Source organism: Agelaius tricolor, unplaced genomic scaffold, assembly GCF_023055355.1.
Source record: "Agelaius tricolor isolate 1412-34295 unplaced genomic scaffold, bAgeTri1.0.p SCAF_14, whole genome shotgun sequence".
NCBI classification, from domain to species: Eukaryota; Metazoa; Chordata; class Aves; order Passeriformes; family Icteridae; genus Agelaius; species Agelaius tricolor.
Genome location: NW_027269274.1, coordinates 4,835,583 through 4,848,420, shown reverse-complemented (window position 1 = coordinate 4,848,420; position 12,838 = coordinate 4,835,583). Strand labels below are relative to the sequence as shown.

Below are 12,838 nucleotides of genomic sequence, written 5' to 3'. Positions count from 1 at the left end.
TAAACTTCTTTTTTTTCTCCAAGTTGCTTTCCTTATATAGTCCCTGCAGCTAATCTGATTTTGATAAACATTTTTCCAGTACTAGGACAGCATTTAGGACTTCTCAGTTATAAACTGTCTCTCTCATCAAACTACAAAGGAAAATAAAAGTATACAATATTTTACAGGATTTTTGAGGGCAGATGCTTAATTTGTAAACTAAATACAGCTAAATTATTTATTTCCCAAAGAGGCCAGGCTTTGTGTTGTATATCTACAAGATGAATAATTAACAGACTGCCAAAACATTGTCTCTTTAAAATTCAAATAGAATTCCTAAAATAAACAGAACACATACATTTCCCCCCCAAAACTGAGCCATGCCAGAAGATGCAATTTGAATCGCATTATCTTTCTAAAACCTTTGCACAGAGTTTAAAAACCAAGATTTCATAAAACCAGGCCTGCAGATTTTTCTGTTTCATTTGCAAACAGGAGAGTGGAGGAACGCAATTAACTCACGCAGAGTTTCAAAACTCCAATCAATGACTAATGCTTGCTTGGGGTTCCTATTGCAGGAGCTGGGTCAAAAGTGCTGGGAACTCAGCTGAAACACACGAGCAGTCACCTGGAAGCCATGCATGAGTCGTGAAAAGCAAACATGAGCCAGCGTTACATCCTTCCTCTTGAGCAAAGCGTGCTCAGGGAGGCAGGAATCTGCAGCATCCCAGCCCTGCTGGGGACAGCAGAGCTGCAGGAATGTCCTGCTCTGCTCAGGGCAGCCCTGACACCATCCCAGGTGGGGGAGAGAGGGACACCTCACTGAGCATCCCTGTGACATCCTCTTCATCACACACAGCAGGGAATTATCTTGGCTGGGATCACCAGTTGGGTAAACAGGAAAAGGAAACGGGTACATGATGGACTGCTGCCACCTCTGCTCCTCATTCCTCCTATGTCCCAAAGCCAGTCATGGCTTTTGAGAATCTAGAGTTGTCCAAATCAGGACATGCTGGGGGTGTAATTTTGAAGCATGCACTTAAGATTTATAAAGATGTCTTCAAAACCAGGGCCCTCTCAAAGTGGGATTTGGATGGTTCATCTTACATAAAGTCTCTTTCCAAATTATAAACATGACTTCAAAACCAGGGTCCTCTCAAAGTGGAACTTGGGTCTATTATCTGACATAAAGTCTCTCCCCAAATAATAAGGCACAAACTAAATGATCTTTAAGATCTCTTCTGACCCAAACCATTCCATGATTCTGTGAAACCCCTGTCCTGTAAGAGCCCAGCTCAGGACCTTGGGCTCCTACTGCAAAGCACCTGCAAGGACCAAGCCCCAAAGTCCCTGCTATTCCCATGCCTGCCAGTGCTACCAGACTGTGAAGCCCCTCCAGAGTGACCTTGGTGGTGTAGAAATCAAAAGTTTTTTACTTTCTCCAAGCGCCCACGTGTCAGGTTTGCTCACTGAAAAGAAACAGATTTCCAAGGAATGTGCTCACCCACTCAGCATGGGGCAGGGGAGGGTGTTTCTCAGCAGGCTGCTGCTCCCTGCCATCAGGGTGTTATCTGGGAATTTGAGCAGAGGATTGGGAGAGAGGTTCCTATAGAACCACAGGAGAGAAACACAGCGTTCAGGCCCTGGTATGGAGCTGACGTCAGGGGAATGCCACATGGCAACCCCACCACAGGATGTGTGCCCGTGGAAAAGCTGCCTAGGGGATGTGTGTGAAAAATCAGACAGGAAGAGATCCCCAGCATTGCCTGGACTGGTCCAATCCTCACTTCCACAGAGCTAATCTCCAGGACTTCAGGCAATTCCTGTATTTACCCGTGTTCATTCAGCACTAACCCAGTACCGAAAAAAATCAACCTGCACATTCTCACGGAAGCTGAGGTGGTGCAAGAGCCACATTCCAGAAGGTGACTCAAAGCAGAATGTCCAAGTGACAGCGAGCAGAGAACACTCTCAAGGCACTGCAAAGGGAGGCAAATCCCCCTGCACAGGGACACAGTCTGTGCAGCACAGCAAGCTGTGCAGCAGAGGCCAGTCCTCCGGTATCCTCGTTAAGATATGCTGGTAATTAAGCCAGTGCTTTATCAGCACTGGCCCAAAGGACCACTTGTGATATGTGACATGGAATTCCTTCACTCCTGGTGTGCTCACTGGGCCTGGGACAGCTGGCTGTGTTCATTTGCCACGGGGGCATAACATATGTTCAGTTTAACAGAGGGAACAATTGCTGCAGCTATTTCCATGGAACTCTTAGGGGAAGAGCTGCATTTGGAAATCACTCTTGTAGCAGAGTGCTCTTCCCTACAATTTTCTTTAAATACTTCTGAAGGTAACCATGGGCAATCCACTCCTTGCAACATGTCCAGGGAAGCACGGAAAACAGCCACAGCCACAGGTCCTGGGCTCCTGAAGCCATACTTACAAACCTATTTATGGCAAATGATAAGGAGGCTGTGTTAAGTTTAAACCACATAAGGGAGCTTTTCACCACCAAGGTGGTTTTTAACATTAACCCCTGTTCTTGAGAATCAAGCAAATTGTGCCACCAGTTGCTACAGCTTAACAAGTTACTTATTGTGGAGTCAGCAGTGATTTTCTGGTTATCTGTGCCTAACTGAGCTAAGCTTAGGGCGTCCCTGTAGAGATCAGGCAAGATAAGAGGTCTTTCTAGAGAAAAATGCAGCATATTGCAGGTATAAGCAGTATACTGGGGGTCACAGAGCAGGTCTACAGCACAAACAGGAACAGAAGTGGTCTGCACAGCCAGCCCACCCAGCTGATCAAAAACACCTTTTTCTCCCTGCAGGTGTGACAGCATGCCAACAAACAGGAGGAGGAGGAGGTTTGATGGACTTCACAGAGCGTGTCCTCTGGCAGAGAACAGACAGGCCTTTGAAGGGAAGGGGTCTAGGGATTGGCATTGGCATTTACTTGACAACTGGCCCCTCAAGGGATAGCAGAGTCACTCTGGCAGCCAAACGTGACTTGCTCCCTGCATTTGGGCACACAGGTCTGTACTGAAGGCTCTCCAAAGCTGTTGTAGCTAAAGTGTAAAACACACCTCTCCCCCCATATGGAAACTCAGCAAGCAGTAAAATATTAACGTGACCAAAGCCAATCTTCTGGATCTCTATTTGCTCAGTGAGCTGCTTCTAATGGAAGGTCTTTCCCCGTGGCTCCAGCAGGTCCAGGTGACCCCACCTGCTCCCCTCAGCTCCTTATCACAATCAGAGCTGGGTAAGCAGCACCTCCAAGGGGAAAGCAGACCTGATGATGCAGCTTTAAACAGCTCAAGCAGAGCAAGGGGGTCGCACATCAGCCAGAACACAAGTGTTGGGTCAAGTGTGGGGAGGGAGAGGCCCCGGGGCAGCTGCAGGAGAACATGGCTCATTGATCCCGGGGCAGCTGATGGCTGTGTCCCTGCACGGGCAGGGCTGTGGGCAAGGTCACCCACAGGGACCCAAACACAGGCCAGCAGAAGCACAGGCAATGGTTTTCTTGGCAAAAGTTTGGCAAAGCACAGGTTTTCCCAGCAGGGAAGTGTGGGAGCTTCCCCTTCTCCCACTGCGGCACCCACACTTGGGAGGGGAGCGCAGCGTGGTGGCCTCAAACACTGTTTTGACTCAGAGCTTGCTCACAAAAGGCATTACTCACCCTGCAGACTCAGATTTTATCCAGCCCAGCAGCACATTTCACTTTCTTCGGGCACTGCTCGCAGCTGGACTTTACCCCCATTTGTGATTGTTTGCAATACAATGCCAACACAGAAAAACACATCCATCAAGCACACCAGTATTAGAAAGGAAAATGTTATTACCTGGAATAGTCCCCTTTAGCTTCCTACAATTGAAAAACAGTGACAGAATTAAAACATGATCTCTTCAAAACCCTCGGTTTTCCCAGCATTGTTCACTTCCCCACTCCCACAGCTCTGCAGGCAGATCCTGACCCCCACCACACTCCCTGCAAAACACGGAGCCTCAAGAGCTGGACTTGGCCCCTCGTGCTCCCAGCTGTAGACAATCCACCTACAGCACAAATAAAACTGCTTCCAAAACGGGGATGAGTTTCACATTGCAAATCAAATGCTGCTTTTACTGCACAAGAAGTGAAATACAATTCTCCCTCCTCTCCCATCCAGGCAAAGGTTGGCTGTACAGTCAGGTCAGCAGTTGGGAGGAATTGTGCTCACTCGAGATGAAAACAACTGTTCAGGCAGATGGAGCTGCTGCTGTGGCACTTTGTCAGTGACAATGCAATGGGGGAAAACCCCAGTTTTTTAAAGGCAGAATTTTATTTCATAGAAAATGGTAAATAACTGGAGTTTAAGTCTCAGTAGAACAAAACTAGATTAATGAGAGGGAAAACTGACACTGTATATTTTAACATTACAGAGGTATCAAAACCATATGCTCGGAAAAGAAGATTCACAGGCATAATATAGCTGATTTAGCCACAATATTTACACTTTTCTTCCCAGATCTCTGGAATGTTTTTAAATTAGGGCTAAGTGATAAATTGAATGGAAACCTGCCCAGATAAATGACTTCCCTTGATTAGCTTTTACTCTTTCCATTCAAAACTCCTCAAACAAACATTTCAAAAAAGAACTCCTATGTGTTCCAGCTTCCTCTGCCGCGGAGACCACAAACAACCCTGCGGGGCTCCCTACGGAGCAGGGGGAGGAAAAACTCCGGGAAGGGAACAAACTGAGCCAAACCGAGCCGGGGCAGACACTCACCTGGAGCACCAGGGCGGCCAACTTGAACACGGTCTCGCTGTCCACCTCGATGTGTCCCTGCACGGGAGAGAGCGCAGCGTGAGCGGGGCCGGAGCGAGCGAGGGAGGGAGGAAGGGAGGGGGCTCGGCAGAGGCGGCGCTGCCGGAGCGGCGCTCCCGCCCCGTGTCCGCGCTGCCACCGCCGCACACGCGGCCCGTCCTGCCCAGCCCCAGCCCCAGCCCTGCCCTCCGCACGAACGCGGCTGCTGCTGCTGCATTTCACGGGATGCTGCGCCCGAGCTCAGCGGGACGCGGTCCCGGCACGCTGCCAGCCCCAGTTTGCCACGCAGCAACCCAGGGGTGTTAATGGGTGAGGGTCACAGCAGCAGAGACTGGGTGTCATAGACTGGAATCTATGGAATCATGGACTGGCTGGGTTTGGGACCTTAACAACCATCTCATCCCGAGCCCCCTGCCCTGGGCAGGGGCACCTTCCACCAGACCAGGTTGCTCCGTGACCTGGCATTCAACACTTGCAGGGATGGGGCACGGCAGATACGTGGTTGGATGGCACCCAGGAGCAGCTATCAGCTCCACAAACAGCAGTATTTGACAAGATCTAAACCCCTGACACCATCTGCAGGAAAAGCTGTTTATTTCCCAGCCCATTTCTGTGCTCTCCACTCATTTGGGTGCATCTGTCCAGTGGGATAGCCCTGTCCCAGCCAAGAGAAAACCAAGGAACTACATCCATCTCTTCATAAAGATTTTTATTGCTTACAGTTTTGGGCCATTCCTTGTTTGTTGTGGTACACAGCCCCCTGATGCTAAACCAGCCTGATTAATACTGATTAATCACAAGGGCAGCATAACTGAGTCCTTTGTCCTGCTCAGTCTGCATCCTACAGCTTTCATTTCTTCCAAGTCCACTGAAGCTCTAGAGCAATAATCAGAAAAACTGCATGGAATCCATGCTGGAAATCTCCTGTGCCTTGAAACTACCCCAAAACCAGCCCTGTCCTAACAGCACGATGTACTCAGAAACTCCACAGGTGCCAAAGCATCAAAACTACATGAGGATCCTTTTTTTTTTTTTTTTCCTCCTCCTTACAAGCTTAAGTACAAACTTTCCAGGTTAGTTTCTTACCAGGAAAACCCCTGGCCTTGGCTCTACTCAGGGACCAGCAGTGACACTGGAAGAGCAAAGGAGATGCACTGACAGCTGCACTCTTTTACTCCTCCTGCATCCTGCAAACAGTGGGCAAAGCACAAAACTGAGCCTATGGAGCAGCCCAGGAACACAGATTTTTCTTATTGACCTTCTGCAAATGCAGATGGTGGACATGATGCCTGCCTCATGTCACTGAGATCCCAACACACCCTTAGCCCCAGGATCTGTTGGCTGAATGAGGAGACAAAGCAGACCAAAAGCTGAAATAATGCCAAAACCAGGGCAGCAGCAAGATCTACAGAATCACATACAGATACAGGGAAATGACATCTCCAAATATATTAGGGCACATCTGGAGCTGAGCTAATTTACCACAGCTGCAGGTCTGGCCCACAGAGACTAAATTCAAAAGCTGAACAAACAAATAATTCAATTTTCATGGAAAGGAAGTGTTTTTGCCAGCTTTGTCAATAAAACACTCCAGCAGCAGCACTCCCCCAGCCTTCTCTGACAGGCAGACCAGGAGGAATTTCCCCTTCCCAACAGGTGTGGCACCAGCTATGCAGGAGTAGCCCCCAAAGCATTCCCAGACATATTTTATTAGAAGAAGAGGAGGGGCACATCACAAGTTCAGAGAAAAAAAAAAATAGCTTGAAGTGCATCCTTCCTTCAGATCTCTTTCATGCTGGTGCTTAAGAAAAGAGGCAAGATTGCAGCCTAAAAACTCTTCACATAGGTGCAATTTTAAGGCACTTTGTTACTTCCAGGTCTGTATCAGGTTAGTCTTTGTCATGCACATCTGAGCTGGCTTTCTGAAAGCTTAAATTGCATCTGCCCAAGCAAGCTCTGATGCCAGCTGTGGTGGTGAGAGGATTACAGGAGATCAGGTCAACCCAGCACCATGGTGCCCTTCCCCAGCAGACAAAGAACTCAGATATGAGAAAATGCCACCACAGGGAACCTCAGCTCAGCAGGAAAGGTGAGATCTGGCTCAGCAAAGCTGCCCTGGATCACAAAATCAGGGAAAACAGGGACAGAAGGGGCTTTAGAAGCTCACCAAGACCATTGCCCTGCCCCAGGGCAGAGTCAGCTATATGGGGCTCATTGCCTTTTAAGCCTACAAGAAACTCAAGGAGATTTAACTCTCCAAAGCCCTCTTGATTTATTGCTGGCTCCCAGATAAGCTCAGCAGCACTGGATGAGCTGCTGCAGCAGACTCTGCTGACCCACAGCAGGAGCTGCTGCTGCCCTTCCAGGGGTGTTTGGGACATAATAACCAAGCACCTCCTCACTTTTCATCTTCAAAGCACCTCACAGCCATTAACTAATTAGCAAGAGTAATTATGAGGCTGCTCTTCTGTGTTTATTTGCTTTTTTCTAGAGCTAGACACTGGCCTTAAGAAACTCTGGTCACTTTACTGGCTGCTATGGCACGGCCACAAGTGTTAACAGTGATCCCACAAACCACTTCATTTAGGGTTTTAGGAGCCCAAAGAGCACAAAGGGGGACTGGCTTCTCCAGGTGAGGAAGTCTCACTTTGCTTTCAGAGTGAGGCATTTGCTGTGCCAGGGCCCTCAGTTTCAAATTTACAGCTTAGAAGCTGTAAAGAGTGAAGAGGCAAGAGGGTCTTCCCTAACTTGACCTCTTGAAGATGTCCTTGACCAAGCAAAGGGGACAAACAGATCACCCCAGGGGCAGGGCTGCCATCATGGCTCTCCAGCTGCTGCAAACCTCAGAACAGGGTGGACCAGCCCTAGTTATTGCCCACACAGTTATTGCCACCACACAGGAACAGTGGCAGGAAACTGGGGCCACTCTAAGCAAGGCTCAGGAGAAAAAAACAAAAAAAAACCAAAAAAACAACCAATCCAAAGAACAACCCATCCTTTAAAGGGACTAAAAATCACAGAAAAAGAAAAAAGAAAGTGCAGGGAAGTGAAGGGGCTGCCCTGAATGCTGCAGTAGCTAAGCAGCAGAGCAAGGATTTGAAGCAAAGGATGCCCAGCTCAGCCTGTGTCTGACAGACTAATGCTCTCCAAGTGACAGCGTCCTGGGCAATTCCCTCTGAGCCTGGAAGTACTTTTTCATCATAATGTAACATTATTTGCCATCTGGCTCACCAATTGGCCATTGCTGTAATGTAATCCAGCTCTGCCCTGGGCTGTCATGGAGTTTAGACAGCCCTTGGCTTGACACAAATCCAGACAGTGACATGTGCTGCTCTGAAGTGCAGGACCATGACTCTTCTCACTCACTCAGGCAATATTTTGATTTTATAATCATCCTTCAGCCTGGGGGTTGGCAGATGGGGGTTTCTGTCTTAGTATTGCTTTATCAGCAAGGTCAGATTTCAAAAATAGATGAGGAGAATGACTGTAAGAAGATTAATTTGCACTGCCTGCCATTGGCAGGGTAATTCCAGCAGAGGCTTCAGTGAGCAAGTGGGGGGCCCTGAGAGCCAGGGCAGCAGTGCTCCCACAGACACATGTTGAAGATGAAGGTGGAAGGTTTTCCTAAATTTATCCGAGTGGGAACAAGGTCAGCAGCACAAGGTTAAGTAGATGTATGTCATTCAGATAATGGAATCTGACTCTCCTACATCTGAGATGTAAATGAGTTTAAACAGACTGGTGACTGCAGCTCCAGGGAGGGGATGAAACTGATATTTTTCAATTAGAGTTAGCACAGGGGCTGATCATTTTAACCAGTGAGACAGATTCAGCCAGGAGACCACTGGCTTATCTAAACACTGAACTTGGTCCAGTGGATTCAGGTGGTGGCTTTTGTCATCCTGATAAACATCAGAGTAATAAAAGGCTGCAGCAGGTGTCCAAACTGGTTGGCAATTACTGTAGAGCAGGAGTAGGTCACTATCTCAGCATCTGGTTAAGAACAACTCAACCTTCAGTGCCCATGGGCAGAATTCAGCCCCCAGTTCAGATAGGAGCTCTTGCTACACAGACATGGACTTAGAATGTGATAAAAATCACAAGCTTGGTCATGAATAGAGCAGTGAACCCTCATTAGACACAGCAACAACACTAGAATTTACTGCCATAGAGATACAAGTCTGAAATCCTGATGAAAACTCAGATCAAGAGTGATGATAGTCAGATGAGCATTAACTGTGTTAAGCAAATCTTTAGGCTGTAAACTCAGATTAAAGCAGATTTAAAAAAATAAGCACACACAGGAACTGTCATGTTTAACTCTTTAGAGCAAGAAGTGGAAATGGACATGGTTTGTTAAAACCACATGTGACCTCCAGAGGTTAAAGGCTGACAACAAAATCATTTCACCTGCAGATCTGAGATACCAACATGCTTGTTCCCTCAAACTAATTCCTTAAAAATCTGTGTAAGCCAAAGACACCCCCAAAAATGCACACACCATGATTGAATAGCCTGGAGACAGCCACAAGACTGAATATAATTACCAGTGATTACCGAAAGGTGCTTTAAAAAAAGCTGAAAGAAGGGTGCAATTAGTCAGAGGGAAAGAAAGGACCCAAACCGAGGCAGGCAATTAGCTGGGTGTGGACCCAGCACAAGTGAACAAAGCAGTGGCAGCACCCCGTGCCCTTACCCAGCACGGAGGTGATTCCCACCAGGGATGCAGGATCCCTGCTCCGTGTCCTGGCAGCCAGAGAGATGGGCTGGCACCACCCAGCAGAGCAGAAAGCTGAGCAGCTTTTCAGTGTTTAAGGCTTTTTTTTGCCAGGCTGGGGAGGGCAGTGGGTGTTGGCCACAACCTGTTCCACCACACAGGCTGTGCAGGAGGAACTGGGTCAGGCAGATCCTGTCACTCGCCCCGCCGGGGTGGCTGTGCTGGGGAATTAATTACTGCACAAACACTGGCAGCACATGGACAACTCCAGCTTTCAAGTGCCTGTCCCAATTACCAGCATGCACACCTACATCTGAGCCCTGGTGCTGTCACCTGCTGTTCTCACTGCCCTGCAGTACACGGGGGCACCATCCCACTCCCTCCTGCATCAGCTGCTCTAGGATTTGCTGAGCACCTGAACCGGGACTCAGCTCCCAAGGACAGAAACTGAGCTGGGAAAAAGCACAGCAAAGCAGGTGTCTGCCTCCAGCACCTCAGGGAGGTAAAGCAAAGCACAAAAGCAGCAGAATACGAGCTGCTAGAGGAGCAAATGGCAGTCTGCTCCTCCTGACCTTCCTCGGAGGAACACCCCAGATTTCCACTTGTGCTGCATTTCCCCCACGGGGCCCTGCAGCCTGGGTGGCTCAGAAAGCCTCACAGCTACTTCACAGCATTGAGATGGTCCACGATGGCTTCTGTTTCATGATGCATGGAACCCCACAGCCCTTCACACCAAGCACAAGGGAGCACAGGCTGAGACCAAACACAGCTCAGTGCATGTGCAGAGGCTGATGCAGCTCCTCCCTGGCCAGCCCTGCTGCTTCCCACCTCAGGGGCTGAGGCCAACCCAGCTCAAAAATAAAAGCTGTTAGTGGTAAGGGACAGGTTCAGGTTTCCCTGTTACACCCTTTATTTTGCTGTCTCTGCCAGCCACTCTCATCCATTTCCCTCTGCTTTTTGTGCCTCAGCCAACACTCAGATGAAACTCCAGGGACAGGAGCAGCTACTCCAGGACTCACCTGCCCAGTGCAACAGGAACACATTTACTGCTGCTTTCTTCTCATTAATGCAAGAGTAAAAGCAGAGAATGGGGAAAGGCATGAGGACTTCCCTGGTTTGCAAACCAGGGCACATAGCAAGTGTCATTAGCCTTAACATATAATCACAGCCTTTTGCTTTCCTACCCCACCATCACAGTGAGATATCAACACACACAACAACAGAACTGGCTGAGCTGTCACAGCATCTTTGCTCTGTGGCCAGGACATCAAAGCTGCAGGACTCTTCATGGCAATTAACCCAGTTGTTGGTCCCAGGAGGAGGTGACTACATCCAGAGACATGAGGAACAGAACTCTGGCTGCAAATCAACTGAATTTTCATATTCAATGGGCCAGCCCAGCTGGGACACAACCTGCACCTCCCCAGGAGCCTCACAGGTCCCTGGGGCACCCTTTACAGCAGGACTTGGATCAACCCCAGCACTCTCAGGAGCCCCTGGACTGTCCCCACACCACGGCCAAGCCCCCTCCCCAAAGCCACCAGCACAGCCCCAGGTGAGGTCTCTGGGGGTACAGAGTGGGGGGCCCATGGAGATCTGCCAAACTACACCAGAGCAGGGTCCTGCCACATTCTATTCACAGGCTCCATTCTCCTCATCTGCTGACATGAAGGCTGGGCCATGGCAGAATCCACAGGAGAGAACAGCCCTGGAGGAGCAAAACTGCTCCTGCTGAACCTCAACCTGGGCTTCACATGTGCTGTCTTTGGGAGCAAAACATCCAACTCAGGCAAGGGACAGAGGGTGTTTAATAGCCTTGGCTAGGATCAGACTACACTGTGTTACAAGGCTACATGGGATCGTTCCCCTCTCCCTGGAGGTGGGGGAGAATTAGGAAATATCCATTATAAAACTTTCGAGAGCTCTCTGATATATGACCACTCTGCTCCCCAGGAGCTGGGAACCAGCCAGACTTTATGCTCACACCAGGGGTCTGTTTCAACAGCTCTTCTTGGTCAGCACTGGTCTCCAGGCTGCCAAGTGCTCACAAGCATTGCTGTTCATGGAGCTATCACAGACTCCTCTGAAAACTTACATTTCCTTTAACTTTTCCCTTTTTTTTTTTCCTTTTTTAAAGCAATTCTTACAAGTCCTTGAAACAAATGGGAATTTAAATAAACCCCCCAACACCCAGAGATACAGAGGAAATGGGGAACACAGCCAACTTGACCAAGATCTTAGTTTACAGAACATATTTTAAGGCCTGGCAAGGACTCAACCATACAACTGCAGAGCTATATGGAGGTTGGCCCTAATGCATAATAAACTTGACAGTGCTTTGCTGGCCAAGTAGGGTGTTATTTTTCCAAACTTGGCTGTTTCAAAAGAAGAAAAGATTAATTTATCTTTCCAAATTTATCATCAGCTTGTGTGTGACCAGTTCTGACCCACCTCCCTGCAAGCATCCCAGCTATGGTCATGGGCTGTGCAATAACACACTGAACACTTTACAGAGCTCCCTGTGCAAACACAGCCATTTCAGGTACCCACTGCACCAGGCTGCCCCTCTCCTAAATTCCAGCTGTACAGCAGGTTTCAGACAGCTATAAATCTTAACCCAGCTTCTTGAAGTCAATGGTGGGTGAGAAGGCTTTTAAACTGAAGTTGTCACCACTGAAGGTTCTCAGGCAGTGAAACTCAAAGCCTTGGAAAAGAGAGGCACGTAAGAAACAAGAGCCCAGATGTACACAAAGCAGCTCCAGCCTTTGCATTCTCCCAAAATACATGTGGATAAACGAGTTTTTAACCAAGTCACTGGAAAGCACTTCCACAGACCTGGATATATAATTATCACCAGCTCCCACCTCCTGCTCGGTGGTCCAAGCTGTTCCTGGCAATGGCTGTGACTTCTCCAAGCTCCAAGAGCATGGATGCTGCAGAGCAGGAGCCAGCCAGCTGCTGGGACCACACAGCACTGAGAGGGCCTGGGGACTGCAGCACCAGAGCAGGGGGAAATGGGCAGGGGCAGGGTGAGAGCTCTGGCAGCATTTGCTGTCTCAGCTGGATGCCAAGGTCTGTGCAGTGAGGGGGCACCAAGTGCAACTGCACATGTTGTGTTCTGTTCACATGCTAAGGGGGCTTCACAAAAGTAAAAATGAGCTCTCAGCCCTCTTGTGCTGCAGGCAAAGGGGTCTCCCCCCAAGCTCCCCAGCTGCTCACAGGCAGAGGAGACTGCACAGAGAGCAGCACAGGTCACAGAGGATGCACGAACCGGGCACGTGCCAGCAAAGGGCCCAGAGGCACAAAGCAGCTTTGACTGTACAGAGGAGCACAGAGGTGGGGGA

At 49.0% G+C, this 12,838-nt stretch overlaps 1 protein-coding gene across 2 annotated transcripts in view; it reads right to left on the bottom strand.

Moving 5' to 3' along the window:
• FRMD4B (FERM domain containing 4B) overlaps window positions 1–12,838 on the bottom strand; it is a 126,339-nt gene that overhangs the window by 37,230 nt on the left and 76,271 nt on the right. For both annotated transcript variants that reach the window (XM_071439362.1, XM_071439361.1), the window contains exons 6-7: window positions 4,739–4,795; window positions 3,815–3,837 (exon numbers count right to left, since the gene is read on the bottom strand). In XM_071439362.1, coding sequence (XP_071295463.1) covers window positions 3,815–3,837; window positions 4,739–4,795 — 80 coding nt within the window. The remainder of the gene's footprint in view (window positions 1–3,814; window positions 3,838–4,738; window positions 4,796–12,838) is intronic.